General features: G+C 43.5%; 1 protein-coding gene across 15 annotated transcripts in view; it reads right to left on the bottom strand.

The window, feature by feature from the left end:
• Positions 1–639: 639 nt before the first annotated feature.
• The window catches only part of BCAS1 (brain enriched myelin associated protein 1), a 78,531-nt gene continuing 54,208 nt past the window's right edge, over positions 640–24,962 (bottom strand). For 7 of the 15 annotated variants that reach the window (XM_074318256.2, XM_019726060.3, XM_074318255.2 and 4 more), the window contains 4 exons: positions 20,922–21,095; positions 13,867–13,932; positions 11,545–11,808; positions 6,625–7,750 (listed from right to left, as the gene is read on the bottom strand). In XM_074318256.2, coding sequence (XP_074174357.2) covers positions 7,676–7,750; positions 11,545–11,808; positions 13,867–13,932; positions 20,922–21,095 — 579 coding nt within the window. In that variant the 3' untranslated portion in view covers positions 6,625–7,675. Of the gene's footprint in view, positions 4,652–6,624; positions 7,751–11,544; positions 11,809–13,866; positions 13,933–20,921; positions 21,096–24,962 lie in introns of those variants that run through there. The other 8 variants (XM_074318259.2, XM_019726063.3, XM_074318258.2 and 5 more) reach the window with 4 other exon arrangements.

Raw genomic sequence — 24,962 nt, 5'->3', positions numbered from 1 at the left:
CGTGTTCTGTTCTGAAGATAAAGGAGGTGACAGGATTGTCACTGGGACAATACGACACATGCTCATTTATTTAGATCCAGGGTAGGGGGGTGGGGCCCTAATTAAAGTTCCTCCCTGATTTTTTTCTTTTCTCTCAAAGCAGGGCTTCAGAATTGCCAGCATTTGCCGCTATACTTCTAGCTCCTCTTCCCATGTTCCCCTTCAAACGGCATTACCCAGGTTCCATTGCTAACTGGCTTCTGGTTAGGTTCAGCCAGGGGAGGGCACTGGCATCCAGATATATTTCTCACACCAGCAGAAAGGCAGTGTTTCTGGATAGCCCCCTCTGGTCCCAGGTACCCCCACGCAGCCCCCTGGGGCTCCATTTCTCAGAGGGCACCCAGGTTCTCTGGCTAGGGTAACATCACGGCTTCCTTTTGTCTGTCTGGTCCTAATGGTCGTTGTGTCTTCTTCTGTGTCTAATCTCTAGATGGTCTCCTTGTCACATGCTTGTCTTTTTGGCTCTTCCAGCACCTTTAAAACTCGTGTCCATATTGATTTCCCTCCTTTAAACTACTTGGCACGAGGCTAGGTTTTCCTGACAGGACCCTAAGTGAGACACAGACGTTTGTGTCTTAGACACAGACCCTGAGACAAGAACATGGATACAGATAGTTTATTTTGGGAAGTGATCCCAGAAAGTACATAGGAGGGAGAGTGCATACATGAGTATGAAACTACTGTGGGCAGCTAGGGTTCCATCTTGCTGGGGACCCTAGTGGGAACATGTTGAGGACACCTCAAAATTGTCCTAGTGAGAGATGGGGAAGCTGAGATATTTATCTGCCACCTTCCATCCCTCATTGGTTGAGGGTTGCCCCGGGGGTATAAAATGTCAGGCATTTCCAGGACATCCTGTATATGGACTGAACAAGTTCCCACAGCCCTCCGGAAAAAGCCATCAAGAAGGAAAGCAAATAACCAGGGGTGGGGGTGGGGGGGTCCTTTGAAGTGGGAAGCTCTCAGTGCTAAAGGTGAACTCAGAGGTGGGCTGAAGAGAAATGAGGCGGAGCAGCCACAGCCTCGGTTACTATGGCAACCTAATATTATACACAGATAGCACCAAAGGAAGCCAAAGGCAGTCCCCTTCCCGGAAATTCAACTACTTTAGAATGGGATGGACACCAGGGAAAATCAACATTGCTGCTTCTCTCCTCCCTTCTTTCTCGTGCTTTCGATCAGCTAGCCAGTCAACTGATTACCAGGATGGGGAGAGACTAGGACACAGTGTAAGGGTGTCCCAAAGATTGGGTGGTCTTTCAGCCCATGATAAAAAACACAGACAGTCCATCTTGGGCAAATGTCATCCGTATCCCATCAAATATGCTCAGCAAGCACTTATCACTCACCAGGCACTATACGTACAAGCTGTAAATCCATTGTCTCGTTTACTCTTCTCAGTAACTCTCTAAGTACTATGATTATTCCCATCCTATGGAGGAACAAACTAAGGCTCTGAGGAATGAAGTGACTTGCTCAAGACCTCACAGCCTTGGGTCAAAGATGTGGGGGGATGGGCCAAACTCCACATGCACATTTATGACCCTTGGAAATAGGCATTTACGTATCCTCTTACGGGCAAAAGCCATGTAGAAGTTTTATGTAAGTGAGCATTTCTTATACTCTTTAAAGAGGTTAGAAAGAAAATGATTATACATTATAATATCTAGTCGACAGTTCGGGTCACTCAATGAATATTAGTTGAATTGAGTCTGTATTAAATCCTACCTGCAACCAAAACACAAATCGTACTCTGTCACTCTCCAGCTCAAATCTCTCCCAGGACTCGCTACTTACTGCCCTTGGGAGAAAGTTTAAACTTCCTACTATGGGCTCCTTACCACACATCCTTGGTCTGGTCTGTGTCTCCTCTCCAGCTTCTACCATCTTATCTGTCCTCTTCACAGCCTCACTCCAGCCATGCGGAACTACTTGCTTTTACATTCCTCTTCTGCTGGGAACCCCTCTGGCAAACTCTTATTCATGCTTTGTGAGTTAGCTCAACTGTCCCGACCTCACATAGCCAAACTCCCTTCCCTGTGGTCTTGTGGCAGCGCCTTCCTCTGAGTTCCACAACACCCTGTATTTACGGCTCTTACATCATATTATTATTGTCTTTTTGCCTGCCTGTCTCTCCCACTAACATGAAAACATGCCTTGAAGAGGTTAGGCTGAGTGTTCAACGTTGGCTCTGCCATGTGTGACCTTGGGCAAAACTGCTTTTCCTCTCTGCGCCTTAGTTTCCTCATCTGTAAAATGGGCAGAAAACAAGGTAATTCATGTGACTCACAATATCTGGCATACAGTCAGGTCCAGTGTGAGCTGCTACCTTTGCATCGTCAGGGCTGGTCTTTTTCAGTCGATGCTCAGTGAAGTGGTAGCTGTAACTAGATCAGTGGCGTTCAACTGCTTTCGTGGATCAGAACCACCTGGAGGGCTTGCTAAAACACAGATTGCTGGGCCCTACCCCAGCATTTTGATCCACTGGCTCTGGAGTGGGGCCCAAGAATTTGCAGTTTTCCCTAGTTCTCAGGTGATACTGATGTTGGTCTGATGGTGATTGTTATGAGGCTGGCCACTTGGGGAGGGGGAAGGTCTGATTAGAGGGACCAAATACTCCAGACTAAAATAAACTCATCCTAGGGGCAAATCACTTCCCAGTGGATGTGGCCATAGAACATTTATCTATCAGTTTAGCCATTCGACCAATATTTATTATGTATCTACCATGTCCAGGCCTTCTGTGATTCCCAGCCCCCGGAAACAAAGATCAGGTTGGTTGGTTTGTTTTTCTACTCCTCTCAGCCCTGTCTTGGAAGAAGCTTAAGGAAGGATGGTGTGATTGCAAACATTTAAGTTGGTGCCATTGCAAAGCGTTGAAGTCGTCTTTACCAGCCCATCATGCTCCATAAAGAAGCCTTCTCTCTCGTGTTTCCACTCTCAACTATAGGGCAAGTGACTTACGCTTTAAGTTTCCTTCCTAAACAATGGGCTAATAACAGTACCTACTTTGTGGGGTTGCCAGGAGCATGGGGGGAGTTGGAGCATAGCTATTGGCCCTCTTGTTCTAGTTCTTTTCATTGAACTGGACCACTTTCTAGAAGTCAATCAACAAACATCCCTAATAACTGCTTCAGCCCAACCTCCCAGTTAGGCAATCAGAGAAAAGGGCCTGGCTGGAGATTGTAGGACCCCAGGTCCTGGAACTCCCTCATGTGGCCAGATTTAAATAAAAACATCCTTCATGAGAATCAATCACGTAAGCAGTAAACTCCTTCAATGGCCATCTTTGTCAGAAATGCAGCTGGGGGCCATTTTGTCAAAAAGTGATCCTTTGAGAAAAAAAAAAAAAAGCCACACAGGTGCATGCCCCTCCCCTCATAATAAAATGTAACAAAGGAAGAAATTAAGTTCAGTTAGGGGCATACAGCTTTAAATTAGATAATACATTCAAACAGCATTCTATAAACCGTGAAGTGTGATAACCTAACACATTATTATTATTACCCTGATTTCGGTGAAGCTGCTTGGGTTGCTGCGTCTGCTGTGGCTCCTTAAAGGGCCAGGGGATGGAGACGCTGGAATGAGTAGCTTTCTGGGGAAGAGAAACAGAGGCGAAAGGGTTAAACTTCCCAGAAAACCAATTTATGCAAAGGGCTGGATCCTCACCGGGATTCAGGCCTGCACTAAAGATCTGAATAACAAATTTACAGATTTTGCTGCTCAGTAAGTAATTTATTTTCTCCCTAACGGAGCCCGGACTTTCCAGTGGGTCAGGGCCACTTTATTTTCACGGATAGAGTGAATGAGGTCTAGACCACAGAGGAGCCTCATTCTACTCACCATGGGAACTGCCTTTTTAAGAAAAGGCTTAAAAAAGGGACATGGGGAGGATGGTTAAAAGCAACCCTTATCATCTCACGTTTCTGCAAAGCGCGTTCTCTGCGTTTGCAACGTTGGTGAGTTAATAATTGAAATCACTCCTTCTCTGTAAGGCAGGTAGGCTAGCTGATGTAATTTTTTAACGCTTAAGATGAATTTGGGACTATTTGATATAAGAAATGACAGTTGTCAGGTCCAGTGTGTAGAAATCTGCTCCCTTCCAGGCTCTTTGAGAAGCAGCCAGCCCAGCGGGACTCCTGAAAGAGCCAGCAGACGGATTCTAGCCTCTTGGAATCTAATTTAAATCTGGACTGTTTGCAAACAAACAAGGACAATCCAGCTACAGTGTGTGTGTGTGTGTGTGTGTGTGTGTGTGTGTGTGTGTGTGTGTGTGTAAATCCCTGATAATTTGTTTAAAGAGCAGGGGGTACAACAAAACACAAGAACTTCACTTTCTTTCTCTTTCTCTTCCCTTTTGGCATTTCTTTGGGTATGTGTCCTCTTCCCCAAAATAACGAATTCATGAGGGATTTAATGGCTGCTGAGAACAACTGCACTTTTCAACGAATTCATTTATGTGTATCAGTCAAAAGTCACCATCAGCTGAAACTGGAAAGCAGAGTTTTTTTGCTTTTTGTTTTCCCAATGGCGGCCATTTCAGCTCAATAGCTCAATTCTTGGGAAAGGCCACTTCTTCTTGACATTGGAGAAGACACACTTCCCTGTGCACCTAAAAATAAATAAGTAAATAAGTAAATGAGGACACAAATTGTAAAAGGTCACTTTTGCCCTTTACCCCAGGTCTTAATTTCTCTTTCAGTTTCGGGGTGTTTTTAATGCTTTGCTGTGTGCAGTTTTGCTGTCCGAGTGACATATCTAGGATCCATATTTTGAGGAACTTTAGTTTCTCTGTGAATCCTGTTCCACGAGCTTTGCTGAGCTCACTTGGGGGGAGTTTCTGCTCTTTTTCACTCTAGGTCAGTATGAGGCATGGAAAGTAGTATTTATTATAAATGCTCAGGAATAGGTCCCAACTCAAAAAAAAAAGAAAAAAGAAAAAAAAAAACCCCATAAAACAAAACCCACACAAAACTCAAAACTGGAGTTTTAGCTTGCTTCTTAGGCCATGACTGGATTTAGCATCCCACAAATAATTCATTTTTTGAGTCTGCTCTGGCTTAAATTTTCTTGCCTTTAAAAACAAACAATTTCATTAAAAGGTTGCTGTCTTTTTTGGCCAGGAGGATGGGAAACCAGTTACAGAAACTGTTGGCATGCTTTTCAGGGAAATTCTCAGCAAAAGAACCTCTTAAAAAAAAACGAAACTTTATTCCTCAGGTGGGGGATGGGAGGTCTCCTTCTGCATTAGTGACTCAGTCCTGGGGGGGTGGGGTGGGCATTTCTCATCAGGGCAAAAAGCCCCTGTGCCCAGTGAGGTGAAACTTGCAGATGATACTGTCCCCTTTCTCAATGGATTGGTGTGGCCTGGAGCTCACCAAAGGTCGCAGCAGGCAACCCCCCTGGTGTTTGGAGACAAAGGAATACCCAGCTGCCTGGTTTCCTTGAATCAACTCGGTGCTCTCTGATGACCGTGGCAGAGGGAAAGTCAACCGCACCCCACTATGGGCTTCCCCAAAGGGCTTTTTCCCGATTTGTGCCAAGTTAAGCATTGGGACATGAAGTGGCATGAAGTCATTGTCAACTGGGTGAGTCACAGACCCTGAGTAATCTCCAGGTTTGGGTAGGAGTTCTGAAGAAGCTCACTCGGCTGCAAGGAAAAGGCCTCTGGTCTTGATTTGAAACTGAGCCTTCAGCCCATCCAAGCTGGGAGCTGGCAGGCACCAGCAGTCAGGGGCCCCCTTATCTGGTTTTACCAAGATATATATATAAATACCCCCCCCAAACACATTTTCTAAACACCTTGTTGCCAAAGCCATGGTTTTATTTGCCTAAAGGGCAGACTTGGGAGAGTGTATTTAATTTTACTTCCGATCAATATGTGATGGATCCCACATGCGATGGATTTGTGTGAGCCAGTGTGTATGTGTGGCTCTATATTAGTTCCGTGTATCTATTTGTATGTGTGTGAATATGAATGTGAGCGTGCATTCATCTGTTCCTGTATGCAGGTATGTTTGTATGTATGAATGTGTGCGTGTGTGGTGTAAGTACATAACTGAATCTGTGTGTGTGTATCTGTAGTGGGCACGGCCCATGCACTCATCCCCTAGCTGCTAAGGGAGCCCACGACTCACCAACAAGGGTACAGAGGTTGGCCCCCTTGCCTCAGGCAGCACCCACTGTGTGCTACAGGTCATGCTGCAGAACCCCCTGGGAATGTGGAACTGCACTGCAGCTGAGCCCAACCTTTGCTCAGCTCCCTCCCGCCCTCTTCTTTTCCTCCTCCCTTTCCCCTGGGAGCCCTTGCTCAGTACATCCATGCATCAGAATCCCTGTCTCAGGATCGGCTCTAGGCAGCCTGGTCCAAACCAGTACTTTTTTACGCATGTGTGTTTGTCTATGCAAATGCACACGTACACATTTGTATGTGAATGTGTGTGCCCATATACAAGGAAATCTAGGAGGAGCTGGGAGAGCAGGCAAGCTGGAGGAAAAACACTGATTTTATACTGGGGGAAGATAAAGGAATCTCAGACATAGAGTGTGAGACACCTGCTTCAAGAGCGGAACATTAAAAAATGCTTGAGGTGTAAATGTATTTCTTTTATTAAATCAGAAAAAGAAAGATACAGCGTACATGGTATCAGTCAATCACATGCTACTTTTGAATTACATCTTAATCGACTCATGGTCCTATTTACTCTGTATGAGTATTAAAGAAAACTCAGATATTTGAATAATCTGTAAATGTTTATTAACAGGGGTTATGGGGAGGGTTTTATCAGAGCACATCCTGAGAACATTAGGAAATTACAGACAGACTTGAGGTAAGTGTCAGACAGAACAGATGAAGCAAGCCCCTCAGCCATCTGAGAAAATTAATGATGTGTGATTGCCGGGACACAATCTTTGTTAGGGACACAGGATTAAAATGGAGCCCCGGACGCCCCCTTGTGTTGCAAAAGAAACTTGCAACTTCATTTATTTGTTTTGTTTTGAAGTTGGAATCCTCCTTGTCACTGAGCCTCGGAAAGCAATTGTTTCCCCAAATCATTTCAAGCCCTCTCCAGTCAATCTTCTCCCTCTCCTCAGCAACTTTCAAGGGCCCTATTTGAAAAACAACTCTTATTCAATCCCCACACATTCCCGTTCCAGGAAATTGGCAACCTCCCAACACAGAGCCCATGTTCTCCCTCCTTGAAATGTGAACTTAAACAAACAGATTTTCATCTTTCCTCTTCAAGCTTAGAGGATGAGCCTGTATTGACTACAAAGCTTAATTCCTTCCAGAAGGCATTTCTCTCCTGCACCGTACTCATCACTGCCATTTGTCGTAACTTAACCAGAATGCATTCCTCCATGCCCTCCTCCCCCACCCTGCGCACACATCAACTCTTCCTGACTAGTTAACCTGCTAAACCTTCCTCACAGTTATTTCCCAGGAAAGACTGGACCAGAGACGTAAATAATACACCTCAATATACAACGGCTCAGGCTTCATTTGTAGGCAGAATTTCATTTGCTGGCCATCAGAAGGAAAGATATGTACACGGAGGGGGTTTGGGGGAGGAGATGGAGTAGGGGGAAGGCATCACGGTGGCAGGAGGAGTTGGTGAGAACTTGAGCGATTTGTTTACTTGGATTTGCCAACTGGTCCAATGGATACGGGGTCTGTTTGCACTTGAGCATCCGACATCCGCTTTGGTCCCTGGAGAAAAACACAAAGAAGGTGCATCCTATTGAAGATGTGTAATAGCAACAGCAACCACTGCAATTTATTTAGCGCTTACTCTGTACCAGGTGCTGTGTTCAAGAAATACACCTGACTCGTGGGTAGCGGATAAGAGAATGGTCTCCAATCAGACATCCAAGTTCAATGCCCCGTTTGATTACTTTCTAGCTCTCTGAAATCTGGGACAAGTCACTTGACTCTTTGTGCTTCAGTTTCTTTATGTTTAAAAGGGGGCTGATACAACTTATCTCAGAGGGCTGTTCTAAGATAAAGTGAGTTCATACTTGCAATGCACTTAGCACAGTACCTGGGGAGTTGAAAACCCTAACAATTATAGCTCGCTCAGTCACCCTCTCTAATCACTTTCTAAACGCACTTTTAATTTTCTTACAAAACGTATCACTGTCTGAAGCAATGTTATTTGTCTAACGTCTGTCTCCACCAGAATGGATGCTCTGTGCATTGTCTGCTGTATCCTCCACACCTAGCAAGTGCCTGGCACACAACAGGTAGTCCTTTGTATTGACTGAATGCGGTTGGATAAACTCTACGAGTCAAGTACTATTATTACTGTTGTTATTATTATTTTACCTTTTCTGCCAAGTATAATTTGCAGACAATAACATTAACCCCTTTTTGTGTACAGATCTATGATCTTTGACCAACTCAAGTAGTCATGTAACCACCACCAAAATCAAAATATAGAGCAGTTCAATCACCTCCAAACCCTCTCTTGTCCCCGTGTCAGCAACCACTACCCCCGACCCTGATGGAGAACGATCACTGATCTGTTCTCCATCCCTAGACTTTTGTCTTTTCCACGATGTCCTATCAATGGAATCACACAGTATATAGCTCTCGAGTCTCGCTTCTTTCATGCAGCAGAATGGATGTGAGATGCGTCCATCTTGCTGCCTGTATCAGGGATACAATTACTGTTGGCCCTATTTTACAGTATAGTGACTACAGTCTAGTATAATATGAGCTAGTATAGCGTCGATAGTGTATATAGTACTTCGCTGTCCATACAGTTAAGTATATAGAGTGCTGCCTATAGTATGGAGCAGAATATATAGTATATATAGATAGGGTAGTGTAGTGTAGAGTAGCATAATGTAGGGGAGGGTAGGTTGTATAGTATCTATAATATGTATATAGTGAAGTCTAGTACAGTGAGTATAGCATATATACAGTAAACATATATAGTATAGTGCACCACGGTATGTATTATATAGTATATATAACACAGAGGGTAGAGTATGGTGTATATAGTAGTGTACAGGATGGGTAGGCTAGTAGAATATACTATGGTAAAGGGTATATAGTATAGTATATGCACACAGTGTCAGGTAACCGAATGTAGTAGAGTATACATAGTATACAATAATATATAGTATAGTATATACATTTATCAAGCCTCTAACTATATGTAATACGCTGCTGCATTAGTCTTTGGGAACATCAAGATGACAGGACAACATGGCATATGGAAATCCCGGGCTCAGGAGTCAGCATTAACTGGGTTTGAGGACGGCTCTGCTCCTCTCAGGTAGTGTGACCTTTGATCAATTAATTCCTTGTCCCGTGAGCCTGTTGCCTCATCGGTCCATGCGTGGGACTGGTCTTACAGCTGGGATCACACCTGGTCCTCACAGCACCCTGGAAGTCGACTCCATTGTCACTTACAGAGCAAAGGAGGAAGCTCAGTGAGGGTAAGTCACTTCCATCGAGTTCTCCACTAGGATGTAGGGGATCCAGCTTCTGTGTCCCGTTTCCCTGAATCCTGAGCCGGTCTCCGCAGTGCTAAGCCATTCCCGACCACCCCGTTTCCACTGCCTGATACATGGATTAAATCACAAACTCCTCAGGACACAACGGTGTCTTAGTCATCTCCACAGCTTTACAACCTAGGGAGGGGCTGACTAAAAGACTCACAACATAGTTATTCCCTCCTGACAAATTAAAACGTGCCAGGCTTTGTTCTAAGGACACTCTACAGCATCTCATTTCATCTTCATGCTAACCCTGTGACATCGGTACTATTTGCCCCATTGATAGAGTACCTGAAACTCAGAAAGGTGACTTGTCCAAAGTCACATGGCCACTAAGTGGTAAAGCTGGGGTCAAATCTAGGAACAAGCTTCCAGGTTTCTAGGGCCTGGACTGAGGCTGCCGTTTTAGTGTGAAAGCTGCCGTAGACAATATGTAAATGAATGTATGTGGTTGTGTTCTAATAAAACTTTATTTACAGAAACAAATGGTGGCCCAATTTGGTCCAATCGGCTGTAGTTTGCAAAGCCTTGGTCTAGCCTTAACATTATTGACACTTTAGGCTGAATACCTCTTCTTTGCAGGGGACTGTCCCATGCACTATAGGACATTTAGCAGCATCCCTGGTACCTGCAATGTCCCAATAGCACCTACTCAAAGTTGTGACAATCAGGGTTGTCTCTGGACATTGCCAAATGTCCGCAAATCACTCCTGGAATGGAACTACTGGTTAGATCCATCCTATTAGATCCTGGAATTTCATGGATAAGGAGACATGAAGAGAACACCCCAGGGTCCTCTGGCAAAAGAAACCGACAGCCACCAATAAAGAGAGGCACTGGAGCTCTAAGCTCAGAACCTTTCTGGAATGCAACCCTCCCCACGCTAGACAGCGCCCACTGCACCACGGCTTGGCAGGTAACGGCAGGCCACGTCCTTACACGCAGGCTCCCCTCACATGCCTGCCTTCTGCCTCCTCGCCGTTCCCACCCCTCCATCCTGTACTTGACTGTCAGCTTCAGCCCACTTTCCCTTGAATCCGAGATCTGATTCTACTTGTTTCTCCTTTTGGTTTATGATTGGTCACCTTGCTTATCATCTGCGTAATGACCCTTCAGACTCTCCTTGTTGGCCAGGATTTACCTGATCCCAAATATAATGACACATTTTCTAGTGTCGTATTTCACCCCATCCACCCTTTCACTCATTCAACACACACTTAAGGAGTGTCTACTATGTTCTAGCCACCACGCTGGGGAGGACAGCGCTTCTGCCTGTGACCGGTAAGGTCACTGCCCTCCCAAAGCTAATAGTCTAGGGCAGGAGACAAAGAAGAACCAAATAGAAATAAAGAAGCACAAAAGATTAATCATCTAATGTCTGGCCTCCACTCAGTCCCGACCGGGCTTCTCTGGAGGGAAGGAGCTAAGTTTTAGTCACCTCTGTATACTCAGCCCCCAGGGTCAGGCTTAGAACAATTTCCCTGATTTAAATTCTCCAAGGCTCCCTTTGGCCATAGCCGAACATGGATGCTTCTTGCGCTCACCTGTCCCTGTCACGACCTCCCTGTCCTTGCATTCTCTTACCTCTCCAGCACAGCTTCCACTGCGTGGAACGCGTTCTGCCTCCAGACCTCCCCTTACCACCGCCTCCCACCAGCTAACCTGAAATCCCACATTTCCTCTGAGATGCCTTCCTTGACGTTCCTCTTAAACCCAAGGCCAGGCCACGTCCTCACACACAGGCTCCCCTCACATGCCTGCCTTCTGCCTCCTCGCCCTTCCCATCCATCCATCCTGTACCTGACCATCAGCTCTAGACAGCATGGCCCACATTGGCCTGGCTCTCTGTGCCTGGCACAGAGCCTGGCACACAGTAGGTACTCCGTAAATATCGTTTGACAAATGTCCTCCAGCCCCTAGGCCGTTGGTCCCCTTCCGAAGTGGGAACCACACGCCTGGCCCGAGAGCCCAGGAAGGAGAGGTGAAGGGTCCACCTACCAGGCCCTTGAAGAAGCCCCCGAGGGACTGCCGCCGCTTCTCAGGTCTCTTTTGGGGCTTGTCTCCGCCCTGCAGTGAGTTCGCCTCCACCACAACCGGCTCGGCACATGGGGCCGGTTCTTTGGCTTCCTGCTTTTTGCTCTTCTGCTTGTTTATCTCAGCCGTCGCCTTCTTGTCCTTTGAGGAGCCCTCTTTCCCCTTCTGGACTGCCCCAGCCGGCTCTGGCTCTGGTGGTGTGATGGCCTTCTCTGTGGAGTCTGCTGTCTACAGCAAGTTCAAACAAAATGCATTTTAGTGGCTGCAAGACAACTCTCAACAGCAGGTGAATAAATATGTTAAAACAGAGATGTTCACATGTTGGATGGTGTCTACATTTTCAGGAGTCCTGGGTAAAATGAAAAAAGAGAAAAGAAAAATGTGCCAATGCTTAATTATGGCACAAGGCCACAGTAGGGGACACTTATTTATTTATCTAATGATTCGTTAATTAATTTTGTGCATTCCCAGCAAGCATTCTTTCCTCCTTTTCTGGTACCAGAAGCTGGGTTTCCCTTGGGGAACCACTCTTCTTTCACATGCATTCCTTGGCTTTTAGGCAAACTAAGTCCACCCCTGGACAAGGGCATGTGACTCAGGCCTGGCCAATCAGAGCATTGCATGTGAATGGGCTGCTGTGATTGGTTCAGGGTGGCCAGGCAAAGAAAAACTGAATGAGAGTCCTGCTTCCTTTCCATTGGGTTTGAAGATAAAAGCCTGGAGCTTCCAGGGCCACCGCCATTTCCAGAAAGAATGCTTGAAAAGCAAGCCAACACAGAGGAGAGCAGAGCTGAGAGATGACGAGAGGGAGGGAGAAAGTGCCCCCATACTGATGGCATTGTGTATGCCCCTGGATCCAGCTGTTCCTGAAGCCCTCTCAGGGGCGTGCAGCTTTAAGAGGGTTTCTCCACTTGCAAACGCATGTGACTCTTTTCCTGGGGGTGGCTATTCTTTTCTTTATGTCTGTCTTGATTTCAGGGGTGAAACTGCCCTTTTGTTTCATGAAACAGTGATAAAAGATGATGATTGTTTTACTTTTAGTTTTGAACTTATACATTCTTTTGTGCTAAAGTGAAATAAATGTTTACAGTCCTATTTGGTTCCTACAATTTGGAGGGATGAGTCTGTAAAATCCAAAATTCTAGAAAATGCTGGGTAACTTACAGATAACAAAAAAAAATCTATTAAGAAGTCAAAGCCTTTCACCCATAATTTACTTAAACCAAAAGCCCACCCCTTAGAAATAAGTGAGAAGACAGAGGAGATTGTCCAGTTCTGAGGCCTCCCCAGGTTGCAGCTCCCAGGGTGGGGGGCAGAATTCCTTGGAGAAAGAAGCATTAGACATCCGGTGTACCCCAAGAAGCTGTTCTGTAACAACATGTCCTGAATATCTCTGTCAGATGCCTGTTGCCAACATTGTAGCGAATGCTAAGATACAGATATCCAAGTACAGCAGACAGCCCCGAGCAGATACATTAGAAGGAGCCAGAAATTCCCACCACAATGCTGCTCAGAAAGTCCGGAAACCAGTGACCCTGTTCAAACACCCCATTAACTGTTTCTGTTGTGTGGAAGATTTTAAGAGGACAGTGAGTGGGTAAGAGCTTAGTGTCTGGAGTCAAAGGGACCTGGTGTGGTTCTAATTCCATCACATCCTTGCCGTGGGGCCTAGAATAAATTGTTTGCTCTCTCAGCCTCCTCACCTGTATGGGGGTAATAAAAGGAATCATACTTCATGGTGTCGGGAGGATTAAATTAGCTAGTAATGGAAAGCCTATATGCCACGGAGTTTGGCCCATGTGAAATGCCAAACATAAGGGGACCGATTGTCTTGGTTTGTCTGGGAGTAAGGGGGTTCCAGGACATCTGACTTACAGTTTTAGAACCAGGCAAGTCCTGGGCAAACTGTTCATCCTGGCTTCACACTGCCAGAGGTGACTCTTTCTGGGACACTGTGAGTTTCTGAATGCCTGGTACAGATGAGGCACTCAGGAAATACTTGTTGAATGGAGTCCCCTGTGACATTTAGGTCAAGACTTGTAGGAGAGGAAGGAGAAGAAGGAAGAGCATGTGTGACAGCCTTGCAATAAGAAACAGCGGAGGGACTGCGGCTCACTCATGCTTGTATCTGCAGAGCCCGAGTCAGTGCCTGATATGCAGTAAATGCCTAACCTACAGATGTTAATGAGTTGGCTGTGGTTGAGAATTGCGTTGGAAATGAGGCTGGAAAGAGGCGAGAATATGCCAGCTAAACCCACCACCGAACCAAATTTACAGGTCACTTACTTGGTAGCTGGAGTCTTTCCCATTTATTTCTTCTGAGTGGGTGATCCCTCCATTCCCTTTCACTGACTAAAATAACAAACAGACAATGGCCTTTCAGCTACCATAAGCACAACAAAATGGAGAATGCGAAAGAAGTTCTGAAATGGAGGGCCACAGGCATTCATATTGAGATTTGGGATCGAGACAAATGAAGACCAATTGGAACTATATTACTTATGAGACATACAATTTCCATGTGGTCTGTACCCAAAGTCTAATTAAATTCAAGTGTTGGCCTCCAAAAATAACAACAACAAAAACAAAAGTCCTGAACCCTGGGGTTAGGTAATTCTGGGATGAATAAATGATGATGAAAATACTAATGTTGGAACCAGGAGGTGATTGAACATGTTGAATGAATGAATCAGTCAACAAACAGGGGTCAAAAGGTACAAACTTCCAGTTATAAGATAAATAGGAACTAGGGATGTAAGGTACAGTGGTAACTATAGTTACCACTGCTGGATGGTGTAAATGAAAGTTGTTAAGGAAGTAAATACTAAGAGTTCTCATTACAAGGATAAATTTTTTTTCCCCATTTCTTTTTATTGGATCTGCATGAGATGATGGATGTTAACTAAACTTATTGTGGTAATCATTTCACAATATACGGATGCAAGTCAAACCTTTATGCTACACCCCTGAAACACATGCAGTGATGTATGTCAATTACATCTCAATAAAACTGGAAAAATATAAACATTAAAATGGATAAACTAACAATTAAACCATGGTAGCCTTCCATTGGTGACTGCTAGCGGTAGTTGTTTTATTGTATTTTTACCCCCTAGTGGGGAGATGCGGTATGTGGAACATTCCATTTCCCGCCTTTTAGCGCCCCCCTTTGGCCAATGGCATCACTGACAGGGCTACATGGAGTTGAATTCACTGCTTTGGCTCCTTAAACCCAGACACTCTCAGGGTTCTACAGTTGTGATCGCGGGACCAGCAGCTTCAGCGTCACCTGGGAACTTGTTAGAAATGTAGATTCTTGAGAACGACTCCAGGTCTACAGAATCAGAAACTCTGAGAGGTAAGGCCCAGTACTCTGTTTTAAGCAAGCCCTCCAAGGGATTTTGAGGCACCTTTGAGTTTAAGCATCCGTTAAGCTAACTGGCGGTAGACAAATGGTATCTGGAGTTGCAACCGTGCATTTAGTAACGCTCTATGCTGGAGAACGTTTAGAAAAAGAAATGGACTCTCCTGGTTACTATTTCTCTCCCTACAACCAGCTCTGTCAGCCTCCCCATCTCACTCAAAGGTTTTGTCACTTGGGGATTTCATTTGGCCTCCAGAATTCAGGCTGTGTGGTAAGAGCCCTTCCTACTCACACACGTTGCCCAGTGTCCTTTAGAATATAGTGGCATGTCCACATTAGTCAGCCTTTGGGGAATGTTGAATGGCAAACAACCAAATAACCAAACAAACAAAATGGCTTTTTCAGGGGGAGTCATGCAGGGAATTTTTACCACCGTTGCCCCTTAAGAAACAGATTTTTTATCTTCCCTTTAGTTGTTTCCATTTGGTGTCCCTTAGATATTCTGTCAGAGTAAGTTTTAAATTTGCTTTCTTTCTTTTCTTGTTGTTTCAATTACAGTTGACATTTAATATTATATTAGTTTTTCCCCCTCCCTTTCTTTGCTCGCCCCTGGAGGAGAATTTGGATTGAATCAGAAAGCTCTCTCCCCAGCCATGGACCTAGGTTGGCATCCTGAAATCAGACCCTCAGGCCGTCAGGGGGATCATTGCAAAAAGTTCAACCTTTAAAAAACACACACGAATATCTCAAGCTTTTCTATGATTTTTCTCTGTTGTTCATTTTGAGGCATATAAACCTGTATTTACGCAAAGGTGACTGTCGGCTGAGCTTACCTAGGGGTTTTATTAAGTCCATCTGAGGTCCTTTCAATGACAATAGTTATTAAGAATTCCTCCCTCCCTCCCTTTCTTTCTTACCTCCTTCCTGTCTCCCTCCTTTGTTTTCTTCCTATCCCTCTTCTCTCGTCTTGGCAGAGCCCTCTTTCAAAGTCAAATTAGAATAGTTCATGTTGGGCTCTGTATTCAAGGGACCATGACCACAGAAGCTTATTTTTTCCAGCTGTCAAAAATAGCAGTTACTGTTGAAGGAGACTAAAATTCTTTCAGAGGCTATTTAATACTTTAAAGAACAGTCTGAAGACTATTAAGTAATTTCAGAGATTTCTCCAGTGTGATGATACTGGCAACTGCCTTCATGGAGTTTATTCTTATTCATGAGAGTGAAAGGGGAAGCATGTCAGGGCACCAGCCTGCAGTGTGCAGATGGCATCTGGTTGTGACATCCAACCCTGGCATATTAATAAAGTCATTTTCTATTCCTTTCGTTGTGTCATGCATTCCTATAGCTTGATACTCTGAGGAATGTTTGAACCATCTCCAATATACTCGTCTATCTCTTAGATATCCAAAATCCTAGTGAAAATGTTTGGTGGTCAGTTCACATTTCTTTGAAAGGAATGAAATATATTTTGATGGACATCTAATCCAACCAAAGTTGAGATGCAAAAGACAAAGAATTGGGATGACATTTTAATGGAGTGTGAGCATATCAGCAAGATTGTTTACTAGATCAGCCTCATTACAACAAATTCAAGGAATAGGACCTGCTAGAAATTTCCAGGAGAAACAAAGGCTGTGCGTCCAAGTTTTGTGTTTTCCCAAGATCCTCATTGGAAATGGAATTGGGCAATTCAGACAAAATTATACATCAGAGATAAATCTCATTTTAGTGACAAGTATATTCAGAAAACGAAGTCCCAGCTTTATGTAAGTCATGTATTAATTCTCTTTTGCCTTGCAATTTCAGGTGAGTGTCATTTTAGGTAATTTCAGGTAAACCCAACACATAAAAGTGATGTTTCCACAGAAAACATTACTACTGTGTAAGAGAATCACCAGAATGGAGCTATGGTTGTTCCACCTCCATTTACTCTCAAAGCAACCCTGCTGCCAGGAGCATGGGGAGCAGAAATAACGGGTGTGAGAGTGAGCTTTAGAGTCAACAGGCGTCCGAGTCTGAGTTCTGGCTTTGCCAGTGAGCAGCTCTCTGACCTTGAGCAAGTCGCCTGCCGTCGTCTGCACGGTGGGGCAGGAAGAGAGCTTGTTTCCCAAGGTTTTCCTATTAATAATTGGGTTAATGCATGCCGTGCCCTTATCAGCACAGAGCCAGCCATGCCATTTGCAGGTAACCAATAAGTGGTAGCTATTATTATTACTATTCATAACTGAGAACAGCCAATGACTATAGAATCCCCTTTAAGGGTAGATAAAAATGCAAGCCATTGGTGTAGACAGGAATTGCCCAAACAAATGCTCCTTTCAGAAACCTTTCTTGAAAGAGTAGCTCAGTATTCATACTTAAATGCTCAGGAAAGAATTTGAGGTCGAGAACTTTGGCTAGAGAACTGTTTGTTTTGTTTTGTTTTGTTTTGTTTTATAACTATTATTATTATAAGCCACTGTCCTTTTTTCCCCTCCAGACAGTAAATTTCAACAGGTTTTCTTAGATTTATCAGATTGAATGGAATCAACCCAAAACTCTGATTTCATAGCTCTCTCCTCTTTTGGGCCTTTAATTTGCCCCATATTGAAGCTCACAGTCTTTCTTATCTAAGCCTGAGAATGTTATTCTAACAAAGAATTTCTTACAAAACTAGTGATCTAAAGAGCCTGGAGGAGGATTTAATGAAACAATGCATGTGACAATAGTTTGGAGGAGGAAAGCACTTTTCAAGTACAAGATGTTATTAATATTGACAAATTATAAACCAAACCTATATATATGTTTCTATCTACCACCTTAACGGTTTCATCTGCCTACCTGGTTTGCGGGTACATGAAGACAGCTCTCTACCCACTCACTTTATAAAAATATACTCGCACTTCAACTATCCAATTTCTTGACATACAGTTGAATGAATGCACAGAAGAATCTCTCTCTCTTCTTTTAGGGCATGACAGATGACTTAGCTGTCCCTTGCACTTATGTTGAAAGACTGTAGGAGCCATAGGGTTTTTGTGAAATGGTATATCTACATGTGCAGAATGCAAAGTAAGGGCTTATGTGACTCTGTTTTTCTTTTTCCCCTGAAATACAATTATTTGAAATATTATATGCTTTCTATTTTTACTTTTATGAGGTTAATTTCTGGAAAGAAAAAGATTTCTTTAGAAATGAATGGGACAATGCATTTCTTTTTTTCTAAAGTCAACCAAGAGTTCCTTTGCAATGGGATGGTAGATACCTCATTTGAAGGAAACTTAAGGCAAAGATTAGAAGGTAGGAAAATCAATGATCTGATGAATAGAGATATAGATCACAAAACAAGGGTGACGTACTTGAAATTGAGTGTTCTATTGCATCAATTATTTTTAAAAAGCTGTATTTTGCTAAGAATATCTAAAATCAATTGAAACATGCCCTTATTTGGCTCAAAAAGAAAAAAAGAAAAAAATTCCATTGTGATAGGCCAGATGCTGTATCTAGTTTCAAGCCCTTAGAGTTTTTCTTTTTTTTCTTTCTTGCATAAATACAAAGTCTTTAAATTGGTTGGGAAGCTATGACATGTTACCTGAATGTGTTTCCTGAAAATAACTGCGGAAGCTGACTTCCAGGAGTCTGCACTGTGGGGATAGTTAACACATCTGCGTGAAAGTAGGGGTCTAGGGATGTTCACGCAGGTTAGTGGAGCGGCTGAGATCATGTGTGTGAGACACGTGGTGCGAGCTCACTGGATATGGCATAGAGTTAAAAATAAATGCCTGCTTCCCTCATTCAGCTTTATTCTCCATGAGGACAAGAACCATGTCCATTTCTGCCCACTGTTGTATCCTAGTGCCTGGAATATAGTGGGTAGTCAACAATTGTTGAGTAAGTGAATGCGTGAATGAAATGTAACAGGTTGGAAACAAACCAAGGAGAGCAATGGTTAATCAGAGTATGATAAATCCAGAGAACGTGATTCCATGGAGTTGTGATAAAGAATGAGGCGGCTCTCTGTCAGGGGTTGCAAACTCAAATACCCACAGGGGTAGGGCCAGTAACAGCAATGAATGAACTGGGCTGGGTGTGACAATAGGGAGCGGTGGGGATTGCGGTGAACTGGGAAACCCATGTCCTTTGTGGATTTCAATGAATCACAATGGTAATATAAGGTTATAATGAAAACAGAACAGAATGCAAGACAAGAATCATTAGGATAATTGGAATTTCAGGAGAAATCCCAACAATCATGGAAGCTTTGGAATTTGACCATTAAAAGGAATAATGTTCACGCTCCCAGGCATCACCTTTTCATGGGCAAGAGGTAATAAGAATAATGACCATTAGAAGGCTTGACACTATGGATCCACTGAGGATTGCTTCGGGAAAATGTATCCTTTTCTACCTCTACCCCTCGTCTATGGAAAATCAATTCCAAAGGACTCTTTGGTTTCCAAGCTTGTTCCCCTAACAGTTCACACTTACCCAGTTTCTACTGCTAGGAAATATCTCCAAGCAACATGTGATGGATAACTCTGGAGGATGAATTTATATAATATGGAACCTCATTAGAATTTAAGGGTTTGTTTGGAATGGATGCAATGGGTGGTTTAGATGTCTTTCATTCTTTATTTGGAGTCTCTTATATTTTCCTCTCTTTTAAATAAAGACGTCTCGGGTTGGTTACTTGAAAGAGGAAGTCATCCTGTTTGCTTTTTTTTTTTTAATCTCTCAACTCCACTCAGCAATAGGAAAGGTGGACCACCCTCAATGTTATGATGAGCTATTTGGGGATCCCATCTGAAATGTAGATGGTTTTCCAGAAATAGGCCAAATGTTCTTTTCATTCCTGACATCATGTAAAAATTGGTTTAAAAATCTCAAATCTTGATCCCCATTTTTAATGCCAAATTGCAGAGTAAATGGTCAGGAATCCAGATGGGCTTCCAGCCATACAGGCTGCCCACTAGTTACTTTGTGTATCTTACTCCATGAGAACCTAACAATAAAAGAAATTATTCTTGTCAACAATTTCTAACAGAGTTATTTCTAATATGCCTCAATTCCCACTGAGAAGGGTTTTGTTTTGTTTTGCGGACTAGAAAGTATTCCTTAACAGGTTGGGCCTGTGAAAATAGAGTTGCTTTCTCAAAGGATTAAATTCCCAAATACTTCTGAAAATAAAGGCACCCTACAATTAAATTCTTGTTTTTCATTAAAAGAGAATTAAACCAATGACCTTTTACATGTATTTTTTTTTTTTGTCTTCCAACTGATTTGGGTTTTATTTCATTATATTAACTTTCTGGATATTTAGATAGTTAATATACATGACTCTTCATAGACACCAAAAGATGTCTGCCCATATTTTTTTCCATTCTACACAAACTGAAAGCATGGCAAATTCAACAACTAAGTTACACCTATGCATTATTAGGAAATTATGTTGTCATTCCCTTATCTGAATGATCTAAAAGTCAGCTTTGTCCAAGTTTGTGGCACTCACATGTCACCTTCAGAATTTCCCAACTTTGACTATTTATTGCTTAATCCTTTAATAAATGCCTATGCTCTTTATGTAAATAAATGTATTTTCAAAGGAAACCGCATATAATTACCATAGTAAAAAAAAAAAGCAGTATCATTTGTCATAAACAGAAGGAACCTTTAAAAATAAATAAAATTAAAAGCAAACAGTAATACTAACTTCTAGTAGATAATGTTGTCTGCTAAAACTCAGGACCCAAGGCCAGCTCTTTCCTCGCTACAAAGGGAGTTAGTCAGGGTTAAAGAAAGGTTAAGGAATATTAGCAATAAACTGAGACTTTCTCTGTGATTGAACCGGAAGCACAAAAGGGAATTTTCTCACTGCACAATTCATATTCCATCCATACCTCCTACAATGACATCTCATGCCACCTGTGACACCGGTCATTATTTTCGGAAGCTGACCTAGGTTTTTCAGTGTTTTCTGTGCCAGAAGCAAGTGGCTTACCATTTGTCTGAGAAATGCCATCAGGGAGTTTCTCGGTGACTTGCGGTCTTCTCTCTTGAGTTTGACTTCCGTGGGTTCTGGTGTGGCAGCTCCTTCTTCGTTGAGATCCACTGTTTGTAAGGCTGAGTCTACTTCCTCGGACTTTATAACCTCTACTGGTGATTCACACACCACCTGGATTATTTTACCCAGGAATAAGACAGTGAAAAACACCCAGAAAACATTCCTCCAAAACACGTTTTATGAAGTGGGGTCCTGGCTGCCCCTGTGTCCACATATTTGCTATCGGTTTGAATCTATGACCATTTCCACAGAGGCACATCTTCAAGATGGACCATTCGTGTCATCGAATATGCTCTCAAACAGCCAATTGCTGAACAACTGCCAAATAGACTGACCTGGAAGTGGCAAAATTCCTGCCCTATGAAGGTACAAGGCTTAGACAGGGAGTCCCATTTGGGGACTGCCCCCTCAGAGCATGCTCCAAACCCCTTCCATTCCAGTAGGCCTGCCGCTTCGGTTTGTGTGACAATCCGGAGTAGTCACTCCCTTGAGTCCAACCTTAGAGATGGCGACCATGACACCTTGCATTCCATATCCTAGTTGTCCTGCGACTGTGGAGAAACTGTCCTCTATGCAGACAGGATAGTGTGAAAGCCACTCGGCTTAACAGACCCCACCTCCTCATTAACTCGCTTCCCCACCTCACCCCAGACCAGTCATTTGTTATGGCTGCGTAACTGAAGTTCATGCTTTCAGAAGAAAAATGACCTTGGCAAGAAAGCTCTGGTTAAGTTGCTTATAGTTCCCTGCGAAGTAGCTAGTGAACTCAGTGTCTCTTGACTGTCTGTTGGGGGGTAAGGCTAGCCAGCCATGGGCGCAAAGACGCAAGGTCTGGTTCAGCTGCACTCGGATCTTACGATGTCACCTGTTGCATTGACTCCCTGCATTTGTGCTGTGCCTCAGTCACATCTGGGACAATTTCTGCATGGGCATTGGTCCCTGCAACAGGACAGAGTGAAGTGGCCTGGAGAGGGTTTTATAACTTCCTTTCTGATTGTTTCCTCAGGCAGGGATGGGCCAACCACTACCAAATCCATCGCAGGGTCTGTTTAGATATGGCCCCTGAGCTACGAATGGATTTTACGAATGGGTTGTAAAAAAACATCCTAAAAGATGAAAAACATCTAACAGAGACTGTATGCAGCCTGCAAAATCTAATATATTGACTTTCTGGCCCTTGACCTAACAAACCTGCCATTCCCTGTCTCACAGGAATGCACTCTTGAGCGAAAGGCACCTCTGCACTTGTTTTTCCTGGCGCCAGCCCCAACTCAGCTTCTTTAGAATCTCGGTTTTGCTGTCTGGGAGTAGGGGAGGGAACTTATTTCCACAAACGCAGTATGCTTGTGGACAAACCATCCGTCCACAATATACCCTTCGCACAGAATATACTATCGGTTTGCAAAGGACCCAAAGGATCCGCATTGGGAGGGACCCTTCATCTCTGTTAACTGTTAACTGAAAACCAGAAGCTGACTGCCCATTCCCGAATCAGTCAGCGGGAACACCCCAAAACAGAGCTGTTAAACTGCAGCTGTCTCTCCCCACCTTCCGTGTGTTAAAATATTGACACCATGTCGAACATTTTCACTTTATAAACAAAGATCTAGCGTGGGGAGTTACAGAGTCAAGAGTCCCCAGGAGGCCAGGCAGGTGATGGCAGCAGACATTGATCAGCGACAGGACAAAATGATGATCAAGAAGGCAAGAGGACCATGGTGATCAAAAGTCAAGGTGCCCCATCGAAAGGCATTCGGGTCAAATAAAACACATTCATGTGGAGACTGCCGCTGCTGGCCTGCCAGCCTGTGACCCAAGCCTCTCTTTAGGAATTCAGGCTGAGGCTGGAGCTTAACAAGAGACTGGGCTTGGCAGTCAAACGTGGACATGGATTTCCACATCTAGGCCTGACTTAATCCAGTTGTATTTCTGAAAAAATAACCTTCAGCCCCAAGAGCCCCGGGGAAAGGCTGGAATACATTCCAGTCTGACATGGTGATTGTGAGCGGAGCTTCGAGCGCCAGCCTGCCTTGCTCTAACTCTTGATTCTACCTACCCCTTCCAGGGGCTCTGAACCGAGGGCCCCCACTCTGTGCCTGTTTTCTCATTTCTCAATGGGAAGAGTAGACACATCAGAAAACTGTTGTCAGAGTCAAATCAGGCAATGCATGGGGAGTCTCTAGAACAGTGCCCGACACACAGTCCGCTCTCAGTTAATACTACTGGTTGTTAGTTGTGCAATTATGAGACCTGTTTACTCCATGGCCGTGGGTTATCTGGAATCACCACAACGTCTCTAAGAAGCCAGGCTCTTTCTACCCTTTGGCTCTGTTCTCCATGGCATGCTAGATTTTCATCCTTTTATTTGCTATCTCATGGATATAAAGTAGCTGCCACAAGTTCAGACATCACACCCTCAAACTAATGTCCTAAGAAGGAAGGAAGGTCACAGCCAAAGATTAGCTCCAAACGAACGTCTGTATTTTGATCCCCTCCTTCAGGGTACATTTCATTGGTCCAAAGTAGGTGATGTTCTTATCCGTAGACTAATTATTGGTGAAGAACATGGGATTATTGGTTTCGACTGATCACGATCAAATACTTTGGGGGTATTATAGTAAGTGCCAACCTTACCTGAGATCACGGGAAGAAAGGTAGAGGCATGAGACATGGCCCTTAGGTAGGTAATGGGAGAGTCTGACTCAATGACTCTGGTTTCAGAATTATTCTGTCTCTGAAGCCGCAAATTCTTGTTTTGTGTGTACAAGAGCCGGGAGGGAAAATTACTCACATAATAAAGTGATCAGATTGTACGGCAATACATTTATAAATCAACTTCATTGGATTGCCAATAGTTCTCTTGCTGGGCCTTTCCAAATGTTGACAGATGTCAACTTATAAATCCCAGGACAGACTCCATTCTTCAAAAAATAAAATAAAATAAAATAAATGACTCCCATCTACTCCTATATATGCTGTCAGGCCAAGAAGCTGGCTTTCAGCAGCCAAGGAAAATACACTGACACCCGGTGTGGAAACCCAGAAGGATCTCAGCTAAATTGGGAGCTGATTTGCTCATACAGACATAAGAATTTGATTTTTATTTGGATCAAATTTTCCCAATTTCCTTCCAGGCCATGGCTTTGGAAAAAGTTATTCTTTATTTAGAATATATGATTGCATCTGCATATTTTAATGGACATAATTAAAGTCAGCTTTAGCTATAATTTAGAATTAAATTCCCTTTGCTTGATTTCAGTAGGGGATATTAGATGTTGCAGGAAGATACACATTTTGGCAAAATACAGTTTCCCTTTTTGCCCCAAATATTGTGCCTTACTTACTGTTAAATTTGGTTTATACAGTTTTTACTGGATCTGTGGGTTTTGGAAACTGACTTATAACAAGATAGATTTCTTCCACTTAACCTTCACACATGACATAATAATACTGATATTAAAAAGTTTTATTTTAGAATCCTTTTTAGATTCTTTCTGATTTGATTTATAACATGATTGATGATAAAGACCTGGTAGCGATTTTATTTTTCTACCCAGTAACTCTTCCCCCTGCTTCTCTTCACAGCACTCCAGTTTTGCTTTGGGGGAATAATCCTCCCTCACTTTAAAACTGCGTATTTGGATGAAGCCAGTTGAGCAGGTGTAAACCAGTCAACATGATCTAGCTCCTTGACCATGTAGGTTTGGGGATGGCAGTATGTGGCCGATTGTATTATTTTCCTGGTTCTTCACTCCCTTTCTGTAAAATAATTACACATCCATGCCCATGGCTGTGTGTCTTGCTTTGGCAAACGGAATGTGAATAGATATGATGGAAACTATGATTGAGTGAAAGTTTTTGGAGCCGTTGCACGATTCCCCTCTGGCAGTATTTCCTCTCTGCCACTTCAGCTGCATGTCCTTGTCAAAGGGCTGCTTCAGTCTAGATTTCAGCAGGAAGAGGCCATCAGGACCACCC

The sequence above is a fragment of the Rhinolophus sinicus genome, chromosome 13, assembly GCF_057876585.1.
Source record: "Rhinolophus sinicus isolate RSI-liver-muscle chromosome 13, RSI-T2T, whole genome shotgun sequence".
NCBI lineage: Eukaryota > Metazoa > Chordata > Mammalia > Chiroptera > Rhinolophidae > Rhinolophus > Rhinolophus sinicus.
The sequence above is the reverse complement of the archived record's forward strand: the minus strand, read 5'-3'. Positions and strand labels throughout refer to the sequence as shown.